The 11,709-nt window shown below is 39.7% G+C and overlaps 1 protein-coding gene across 1 annotated transcript; it reads right to left on the bottom strand.

Annotated features, from left to right (window-relative positions):
- Positions 1 to 972: 972 nt before the first annotated feature.
- Positions 973 to 6,661, bottom strand: LOC139128824 (uncharacterized). The gene is made up of 3 exons (XM_070694532.1): positions 5,195 to 6,661; positions 3,791 to 3,930; positions 973 to 2,563 (listed from the first exon to the last, which is right to left on the bottom strand). The coding sequence occupies exon 3, from the start codon at positions 2,368 to 2,370 to the stop codon at positions 973 to 975; it is 1,398 nt and encodes a 465-aa protein (XP_070550633.1). The 5' UTR covers positions 2,371 to 2,563; positions 3,791 to 3,930; positions 5,195 to 6,661.
- Positions 6,662 to 11,709: the final 5,048 nt, after the last annotated feature.

Consider the following 11,709-nt stretch of genomic DNA (forward strand, 5'->3'; position numbering starts at 1 on the left):
TCATTTTCCTTTTATTGCGTGAGATTATGCACCTGCCCCTCTCACATGCGACCTCCTCTTCAAAAGTGAGGGTGAATATTGAATCAATCACATCCTCACCAAAGCTCTCTTCAAATTTCAAAACCACGGCGATAAGATACGCCAGTACATCATTCTCCACATTTTCTATCAGAGTCTTGTTGCCGTGGAACTCTGCCTCTGCCAACTTATCACGAATCGTCTCTGGAACAAAAGTGCGATCTACAAATAGACAGTGGAGAATGCAATATAGACAGCTAGGGTTGTAGAAGCAGTGATATACTGTCTTCTTCATCGAGGCATCATCCATGGTGTGTTGACATGGTACTGTCAGTCGAGTTATCTCATGAAAGGGTCGTGTTTCACTTATCAAACGTAGCACTGTGATCATATAAGTGGCGTTGGGTTTATGGGGAATTTTCAGGTGGTTCATTTTATAGAAATCTTCATAGGGCTTCATCATGTTGTTGCGACAAAGAATTTTCCGAGCAAAGTAGTCATACAACTTGGTGTCCTTTTTATGAATCTTTGCAGATGTTGCACTGGTTTGTTGTGTTGAGCTGAAGTTTGTCTTGGTCACAGCGTTCCCTGATGTTGCACTGGTTTGTTGTGTTGAGCTGAAGTTTGTCTTGGTCACAGCGTTCCCTGATGTTGCACTGGTTTGTTGTGCTGAGCTGAAGTTTGTCTTGGTCACAGCGTTCCCTGATGTTGCACTCTTAGGCACAGGTTCCTTTGAAGTTGACTTCTGAGCTTGAGATGAATCTACAGCACTGGTACTTGGTTCCACTTTAATCTCCCGATGAGTAGCTTTTGTTGAACTCAAGTTTGTTTTTGTTGTAGCTTTCCCTGGTGTTGCAATTTCAAGTGCTGGTTCCCTTGAACTTGACTGCTGGTGCTGTGATGAACCTGATGTCCTTTGTCCAACTCTCATAGCCTGAGAAGGGGCTTTCAATGTCACTGTGCCTTGTTTTTACCAGCACTTGTTTTAGACATTGCAGACACAGCCTGAGCTTGTGACTTATGTAATGCCACTGGGAATGGTCTCGCTGTTTGTTTGATGGTAGGAGTATTTTCAGTTGCAGAAAGGGCAAATGCACCAGGTTTCAACAACTTTGTTTGTGGTGATTCTAGTAGAGTAGTCTGTTGTCCTGGTGCTTGTGATGTTGATGGTGCTATTGTTGGTGACTCCATTTTGACAGCTGACATCACAGGTAATGAATTCAAGGGTACTTTGGATGATATCACTGATTGGTTTGATGTGGATGTGACTGCAACAGCTTGTGAGGTTAGTTGAAATGTTGATGGTGTCACTGCTACTGTTGTTGGCATTGCTAGTGTCACTGGTATTCCTGCTGATGGTAAAGTTGGTTGTGCCACTACTACTGGCAAATTTGACAATACAGCTCCTGTTGCAGGCAACATCGTCGGCGCCACTCTAATTGGCACTGAAGGGGACTGCAATGTTGAAGACACAACTGTCGCAGGTGCAAATGTTGTTGGCAATATTGATGGTGACACAGTCACTCCTGTTGATGGCAATGTTGATGGTGCCATTGTCACTGTCACTAGTGTTGATGGCAATGTAGATGGTGTCACTGTCACAGTCATTGCCCTTGATGTCCATGGTGATGTTGTCATTGCCACTGTCACTGCTCTTGATGGTGCCACTGTCACTGTTGTTGATGGCACTGTTGATGGTGCCATTGCCACTGTCACTGCTCTTGATGCCCATGGTGATTGCGCCACTGTCATTGCCCTTGATGTCCATGGTGATGTTGTCATTGCCACTGTCACTGCTCTTGATGGTGCCACTGTCACTGTTGTTGATGGCACTGTTGATGGTGCCATTGTCACTGTCACTGCTCTTGATGCCCATGGTGATTGCGCCACTGTCATTGCCTTTGATGTCCATGATGATGTTGTCATTACCACTGTCACGCTCTTGATGGTGCCACTGTCACTGTTGTTGATGGCACTGTTGATGGTGCCATTGCCACTGTCACTGCTCTTGATGCCCATGGTGATTGTGCCACTGTCATTGCTCTTGATGCCCCTGGTGATGGTGCCACTGTCACTGCTCTTGATGTCCATGGTGATGGTGCCATTGCCACAGTCACAGCTGTTGATGGCAAAGTTGTTGGTGTCACTGCCACTGTCACTGCTGTTGATGGTGCCACTGTCACTGCTCTTGATGCCCATGGTGATGGTGTCATTGCCACTGTCACTGCTGTTGATGGTACCACTGTCAGTGCTGTTGATGGCAATGTTGATGGTGCCACTGGTGCTGGTACAGCTGGGGATGCTGACTTGGCTGACAGAGAATCGCCTATAGATGTCCCTTTCTGCTCCCATTTGGAGCTTACTGATGATATTTTCTGATATGGTTTATCCTTGACTTTCCACCATCACTTGTCAACTGAGTTTCAGACACTCCTGGTCTCATGATACAGTCGTTAGAGTACTGGCACTGCTCATCACAGATGACACTGTTGGGTCACCCTGGCTGGCACTGCTCATCACAGATGACACTGTTGGGTCACCCAAGCTACAATGTTGAATAAAACAAAACATGTCATAGTTAATAGTATTAAGACTGGTTCTGCATTCTTGTTTCATGAATTCTTCAAATGACGATTGACATAGATGACTCAAAATCTGGAGATGACTTTTTAACAGAAGTAGTTAAAGCTACTCTTTAATCCCTGCCTCATGCATAGGCTTTGTTGACACCTATCTGGTTAACAATTACGGTGCAAAGTTCATATTTCACCATCACATCACTGTACTCACTCACTCACCATAGACTTGTACTGATTTAACTAGCCACATCATTCCATGCCAAGTTGGTAGAAAGGCTAGTCAAAGTTTTTGTGCAATGACAATTTTTACTGACTTGAGGCTGGAAAGTGACAGGTCTGGCAGGATTAGGAAATGTTAGTTCTTTACTTGAGTATTCCTTCACTTTTCTTTGAAAGTTTGTAAAGTTAATAGATCTGTTGTAATGTTAAAGCTGCATAAGCTGTATCTTTTGGCTATTTTTTCAGAACTTTTGTTTTGTGGTTTCCCTACACTTTCTGCTTAAGTATGGGCTAGAACAACTGATGTTGAAATCAGATCAGAGCAGAATTACTGTCACTTAGATAAGCGCACACCAGGCAGTGTGTATTTGCTTAACAATTGTATGTACTGAGTACCCATTGCATGAACAATGTGTGAACATGATTGTGAACTTGAATAAGTGGACAATGCCATACCCATCGGAAGATGGTCCCTGTTATATCACGTAATGAAAGCGCCAAGCTTGGCGCTTTTCTCATGATTCAAAATACGTTAAGTTGATAAAGCCCTAAACTGCAACTTCCGTCACTATTTTTGTCCATTCTTGAAAAAAATCGTGTGAGATACAAATGGCAAAAATGGCTTTTCCGGAAAAAGCAACCCCAAAGCTGACAAATATGTAAAAATCAGCCTTAGTGAATTTCCCCTTTAAACCAAAACCATATGTATTTTCATCCACTGGCTGGCTGCTCTGATAGCTCAAATCCATAAAAATCATGTTTACAGCATGTTTTCAGGGGCCTTCAAAAGTTTGATGTTTGTTAAAATACACCATGTCGGACATGTTGTGCTTTATTACTGGAAGTTTAATCAACTTGACCTGATGGTGAAATATGAACTTGGCAGGATTGATTCTTTTAGATGTACGAATGGCAGTACATATATATCCATCATTCAAAGCATTGATATTAATCTTGGCATTGAGTTCACTTACCTTGAATTTGAAGGTATGTTTGGTACTTTTTTCCAGCATATCAATTTCAAATCCACTGGGTCATCTAACTCAATGGATGCCAAACTGGTCTGGACATCACTGTCAGAACATAGCGGTAGTCTAGCAAATCCCTTGCTTTGCTGTGGGTATAAACACAAAAAGAGAAACGTGAAGGACACTTTGCTCACATTTAATCAGATCTGGTTGGTCAAAACACAGTCCCTCCACACACCGGTTGGCAAACGCCTAGGTCTCTATTGTTACGATCGCCTTATGGTTTGGGCTAGTGTGCAGCAATGCATAAGCTGTTATCCAATTGGGTAGCTGAATCTTACCAATCTATAATTCAAACAATACAAATAGACTCCCTAAGTTGCTGTGAATAGTGACAATTAAACAAGCAGAGATAACCTTATTAGCACGGTGCACATCAGCAGTATGGTTTGATAAGATGTGTTTGTAATTGTACGGCTACATTTCGGTTAGAATACAATCCACCCCCACACCAAACACCACATTTCATGTGATACCTGTCATAAAAGTTTATTATCAAACACAATTTAGACTTGGATAACGCATAGAACAGATTCTAAGATTGACAATGGCCGTTTACTGCATTGGAATGCAGGCGAGCTACCGTAACCACCATTTTGTTTTACGGAAATCAAAACAACAAACCAAATGACCAATCTCTCCAAAACTTAAAAGATTGTTCATTTTTTGAAATTGTTGACACAGGCTTCACATATTAGAGTAAACATCAGCGTCCTGACTGCCTGGCAGCCATCTTGATAACATCAAAAACTAAATCAATGTGCATGTGTATTCTATACGGTACCTTTCGCCAAATTTGAAGGAAATCGTCCTTCACATTTCTAAAATATTTGTGAGAATGCATAAATACACACAATAAAATGATTTCCTGGTGGCCACAATTGGTTGTGTTGAAAAAACAAAAGGATGAACCAATGCATGTCACAGTGAATTACTATTGTGCTAAGTTTGACAGACATTGGCCTAAGCGTTTGAATACAATCCACCCCCACACCAAAATAAACACCACATTTCATGTGATAAAAGTTTATTATTAAACACAATTTAGAGACATGTGTAAACAGATGCCAGAATGGACGAAGTCCAATCTGCAACTCGCCACTGACTGTCTATGGAGAGTAAAACCAGGTTGTGACTTTTAATGAAAACCCTTTCACAAAAACCCCTTCATGAGTGTGATGAAAATGATATCAAAATTAAATTTCTATATAAATTAATGAACTTTTCAGAACCATAAGCGTACTTCTTCAATATACATATGCCATACCATGTACATGTACATGATACTTTTAACCTGTGATGGCTGAAGTAGTGACTCTTACTTGATCTTAGCATTTTTTGGCAACTTACCCTCACATAGGCTTGATACTCTTCTTACCTCCAGGCATCCGTTTACTGACGATCAATCCTTGGATTTCATGTCTTGCCTTCTCATTTGCAATGTCTTGAAAACTGACTTGTGAATAGACACACACACTGCCATCAGGACTTTTAGAATCAAACCATGGTTTAAACATAAAAGTATCCGGGGTGGACACAGTGTATTTTGAAAACTCCTTCTTGACTCTTTCATTACAGTTTGTGCAGACCCCAGACTTCTTACAATCAGAGATTGATTTCACCGCATTTATAGTTGCATTCTTGATTGCGTCTGTAAACCTGGCATAGGATGAAACAAGGGATGCAACCAATGGAGTATCATCGATTTGTTTGTTGCTGGTCCAGCAAAGGTCGCAGGTCATGGTTCTTATCGACCTGAAGAAGCATGCAGATGTGAGTATGTCTATGTCGTTTCTGGATATCTGGTGCTCGATACACTGCAGTATTGCTACGAAGCAGGCCTGAGGGAGACACTGGTGGACACGTTTGTAGAGTTTGTATTTTCCCTTGATTGCGTTGGTAAAATCTGTTATAGCAGATATCGTCTTTCTGGAATTGAATGCCGTATCGTGCATAATATCATGAATGAGACAGAACATACACGTGGGACCACAGTGATGGCTGGCTTTCAGTATCACGATTGCCTTGCAGAATGCTGTATTAGATTGCAGTAGAGCAAACATACTGGCAGTTACACTGTACCACTCCTTGTCTTCAGGGTCAACCCATCCTATACCTTTCGTAATTTTTCTGCCAGAAGTTGCAGAAGTGTTTTGTTGCGCGGCATTTCTCTCCATGGTTGTCTTCAAAGTAACCAATTCACCAGCAAAGAATGGTATGATCCGAATGCTCTCAAAAGGAGAGCTGGACAGAGGACAACACAACAATGGGAAACTATGTCACTTCAACGTCTTTCCACTTTAAATGCCCAGATGTACATGTAAAGTTGCTATGGTCTGTTGCAAAATGACCTTCACTGCCAGAGGACCAGATATTCCTGACTTTCTCTATCAATAGCACTGCAACATAAATGAATGATAGCAAAATGTTAACAGGAAGTGGATATTTCAACAGGAAGTGGATATTTCAACAGGAAGTGGATATTTCAACAGGAAGTGGATATTTCAACAGGAAGTGGATATTTCAACAGCTTTTCATCCTCTTGACATTTATCAAAATTTTATCTTGAACAAAATGTCAGTGAAATCTTGGTAATCTTGATACAAGAGGTGAACCAAATATAGTTATTAAATTTTATTATAATTTCGTTGTGTGCTGGAAAAAGAATTTCGAGCACAAAATGTAGATCATTTAGAAGAAATGTTGATATTTATTACATTTATTACACCTCACATATCATTTGATCATCATGATTGGCTGTGACATAGTCACATGGATGATGGCAAGTTAAAAAATAACACATGACAGAAAGGGTCAAGATCACGATTTGTTGCCTAAGTGATGGTGCTCATGATGGTAATATTGATGATGCCTGAGCCGAAGGCGAGGTGTCATCAATATTACCGTCACGAGCACCAGCCAAGGACAGGCAACAAATTGTGATCTTGCCCATGCAAATGTGTTAATTATTTTATTACACCAAACAGACAAATTGTTTTTGAAATTTTGTGCGGTCAAGTGTTGAGACCCTCCATAGTGAAACCTACATATCTTGCTCAATAGCAAGGTTAGATAAAGTTGACCTTGAAGGTCAGCTGTAATTAATGTCTAAAAGCGAAGACAGTGTTGTTCAAGCTTTTTTTCATATAATGTAATAAATGTTGTCACATACAAGTCACGCTCACTTTTTTACCTTTTCAAAACTCATTGCTCTACAGAAAATACCAAGTGAATGTACGCGACCATGTGGTACATGCAGAAATATCGCATGGTATTCAAAAATGTGGTAGCAGGCCATATCAGTGTAATATCAGCACATGCAACAGGGCTATATCACCTCAGACATGTTGTATTACTTTTTCTTCTATGTCATGTGATTGAGGCTCAGCCAATCACAGTATCCGGATAGTATGTGCGGTGTAATAGCATAAGTGATAAGTTCTTGCCTGCTTAATGAGGGAATCTTGACTGCTGCAGACGTATTGTACCATTATTTTGTGGGTAGGGCTACGGGGTGTGAGAGACAACAGGATGGCGATTTTCATAACACGTCGGTTTTACTTTTGCATTTTTAAAATTATTTTGACTTGGACTAGGGATCACCATGTGAAGAAAATGGCACAGAGACTGGAATTTTGCTGCAATGGCTACTTGATTACTGTAACTTCTTGCGAGGGGTCTGTAGCAACACGCTTATCAGTGATGACATTCATCTGGGCATCCTCAAGTGTAAGCATAACAGTGGATGTGCTTAAATCAGAAGAGAGATACCGGTACCGGTAGATGTTTGGAGTGGTTGCATGTGTTGCATTATATTGTGGAGCACTGCACTCATAAATTTACAAACGAGATACAAATACCAAACAAAGCCAAACAGCTGTTTGCAGGGAGATTTTTACACACGTACACTCAAAAAGGAGATACATCATTCAAAAATGAAAAAATTAACACATTTTTAACATTCATTGCCTTTGCACACACATCTCGGCAGACTTATGACTACTGTACCTTCATAATAGCTAAAGTTTACATTTTCACCATCTTTGTAGTCCCTCATACCTCTCGGCCCTCCCAACGAAATAATGGTACAGTCTGGAGGCGATTGCTCTTAGGCTAGGCACTACACAATATCTCAGTTCTACCTCCACCCCCCCCCTCGTCCCCCGCCACGCCCCCAGCAATTTTCGTCGGAACTGGGTGTCTTGTAAGAGAGTTATAAAATGGCACTCAGTACTGTATTCAAAGTTGTAGACAACGGAACTGCAGTAAAGTGCGACCAATCTCTGCACTGCATTGGGCCTTTGCAGAACCAACGCGTATACATATTAAACTGATAAAGCATGAGCTGGAGCTCTCCGTCTGGACGGAGAGCTCTAGCTAGCTCCATGACGTGAAAGAATGTCTCATTCATAAAGTGATATAAAAAACGCGGCAGACTCTCGGATGTAAAGGCAGCTCCATGGATTACTCTGCTTGATCGTCGTACCACAGGGAACTTAGTAATCTTGTTGTTGTTGTTGTTGTTGTTGATGGTGGTGATGATGATGATGACGATAATAAAAAATATTATTAAAAAACAATGTCTCATTCCTTGCTGTTGTTTGTCGATGTTGTAGATAATTGTAAAAGAAAACTGTAGGCGACCTACGTCGTTTTTTGGTCACGATTACAGTTTTCTTTTACAATTATCTACAACATCGACAAACAACAGCAAGGAACGAGACATTGTTTTTTAATATTTTTTTATTATCGTCATCACCATCATCATCACCACCATCAACAACAACAACAATAACAACAACAACAACAACAACAACAACAACAAGATTACTAAGTTCCCTGTGGTCGTACATGCATGAATTACAAGAGATCGATTGCCGTGGAACGCGAAAGTCAGACTGCGACTCTGCATACAACCAATCAGTATGTACATGATATCCACGGAGGTAGAGCGTCGGTCACAAAAGTGCCTGGAATGAATGCATTGTAGACTCACTGTACATCAGAAGTACACATATCACTTAACTGTCTCCCGTTCAATAGCCGTAAAACTTTATTATACAAATACTTACCTCCAGTAAAGTTTTCAGTTTGGTTGTACGATCGGATCTTCGATTGCATTTCCCTCCACGGATCCGGAAATGGCCGTTTGGGATAATAACAGGTTCAGATTCAGCTTCAGATTCAGATAGGATTCGAACCTAAGCAGTCGGCAAGGGAAGGGGTATTTTCAGAATTGAAAAATCAAACATGTAAACAAAAGTAAAATATTTGTACTAAACTGGTGGAAGGAAAAAAATTTCTTGGCATCAAGGTAAAAGAACAAATACATGCATGAGAAATGTTTACCGTAAATGCAAACAGTGCCAGGTACACAATCCTATGACCTGCTGCTATAGTTGAAGAATAATCATTTTTTTCAGTATGTTAATTTAAAATTTTGGTCTTCTTTAAAATGGATTGATGAGTTTTGTCAATTTTACTTCGACTATACACCATAGAAAAATCTTGCTTCAATGACAAAAGTTGAATCATGAAATACTGAAGAGTATATAATTTAAGATTAAAATAGATGTTTGATATCTATACTTCCTGGGTCTATGAGCACTTAAATATTATCAAGGGTAGCTTTCTTTCTTAGAAAAGGTATTGATTGAATGCATGGAGGGGAAATTCCCATTATTGGTATGCAATATTAAAAAGACCTTGAAACAAAAAGCCATTTTTTTGTTTTTGAATACCAGTCAATATAAATTAAAGTACATATTATGTTTGATTTTATCAGCTGTATTAAATATGATGTGGTATGCGCTTTGGAAAAGCTACAAAGATTTCTGCATAAGATTCATGACAATTGTAGTGTTTTGAAAATACATTGCATAAACGTGCATTATAAAACATATTTAAGCACTGGTTGTTGTTGTTGTTGTTTGTATTGTTGTTTATGTTTATTAGTCGTGTTGTTGTTGTGGACCAATAAAATTCAATGAACATAACTATTGTATTGTTGTTGTTTCAAACTTAAGTGTAGATGTCTATAGAAAAACAAGGACGCTATCGTTATTTGACCGATGCAACGTACTCTCTCCCACCGTACACTCTCATATTTATACCATACACTTCATATACTTGTAAGTATATGAAGCGAGTGTATGTTTGGAGAGAGTTGCATCGGGTCAAACAATGATAGCTTACTTGTAGTGTTTATTATGACATCTACATATACATTACGTTTTCAACAACAACAATACAATCGTTTTGTTAATTGAATTTTATTGATTAACACAACAACATGAGTAATAACACAAACAACAATACAACAACAACAACAACCAGACTTCTGGGTCTGCTGTGGTTTAAGTCACCAGCTGGTTTGACAAATTTCAAAACTTTTTCCATATTTTAATATGTCCCTACTGTTGTTTGCTGCAGCTTGTGTGGCTGTGTAGTGGCTGGCATTTTTGAACTATACCTGTGGCAGATAGGTTGCAAAGTAAATCAGGGACTATCATATTTATCAGATGTGCTTGGCCGGTCCTAGCTTACCAGATTACAATGTGTAAATTTCCATTGACAATGAATGATTTACAACATATGCCACGTAGAGATATGTTATTTGAAATGAGTGAAGAAATTGTTAACATGCATCAATAGGTAGTGACTTTGGTTGCATAATGTGCATATTGTGGACAAAAATAACATCAAATACTGCAAGATGACCAGCAAACCTTGACAGAGTAGAGCACTCTTTGGATGAGCATCTGGCTTAGTGCACAACTTTGGGTGTTCTAGGTGGGTCCATCAGGTTTAGATGCACAAGTTGGGGTATTCTAGGAAGGGTCATATAATCAAGCAACTCAATGTTTCTAGCCAAAACTGATGCTCATCCATTTCATTGATATGAAATATACTTTTAGGCATATGAAAGTATCATAAATTTATTTAAAAAAAAATTCTTAGTATCAAAGGGAATAAAAAAATTCAAGTGATATCAATAGTTTTCAAATGTATCATCCTGCCAAATCTAGTGACAAATTTTCAGGTTTAATTTTAAACGGAACAAATTTTCAATTCAGTTGCGATCTCCTGTTTCACACAAAACAGTCAGAGAGTAGCAGTTCAGATTTGGGGGGGGGGGGGGGAGGTTTCAAGAACCAATTCAAAACATCCTTTATGAAATGCTGACTGTTCTATAATTTTATCTTGGGTGACCCTGAACATTGGAAAGACTGACTTATTTTGCGCCTAAAAGGAGAAGTTCACATGTCATCATGATAGACCGGTAGGCGTCAAATTGCTTCATGAAGCTTCATTATGATGCCCCTTAAGAAAACCTTGTTTTCTTACCCCATTCACCCCCAAATCTCTTTAAACAGGTTCACAATCACCATTGATAACAATGGAGATGGGACAAACCATTGCAGTGAATGGGATAATGAAGATTGGGCCCAGTGTTCTTCTGGTAGATTCACGTCGCATCAGATGGGTTTCAGAATTTGCAATACCACATGGGGGTTGTCTACATGTCCGTCCCCAGGGGTGGGTAGGCGTTTCGTTGTATCGCTAATAAAGATATATTCTACCAACCTTTGGTGTTTCGGTCTTAACTTAGCACTGCCCTTGACAATCTTGCGTATACGTTTTATCAACATGCTGCGTCTATTATCTGATGAGTTTGAGTGCCTAATTAGCAAAAGTAATCAAGGGTAAATTGGACGCTCTCACCAGATTATCACCTGATTAAATTTGACAAAGTCAATAACGAATGCACCAGTAAGGTATAACTGAGTTAGTTAGTCAGTTTTACCTTGCTGGTGCGTTCGTAGAATATATCTTTATTAGCGATACAACGAAACACCTACCCA

This window comes from Ptychodera flava, unplaced genomic scaffold (assembly GCF_041260155.1).
Source record: "Ptychodera flava strain L36383 unplaced genomic scaffold, AS_Pfla_20210202 Scaffold_72__1_contigs__length_606033_pilon, whole genome shotgun sequence".
Classification (NCBI taxonomy): Eukaryota; Metazoa; Hemichordata; class Enteropneusta; family Ptychoderidae; genus Ptychodera; species Ptychodera flava.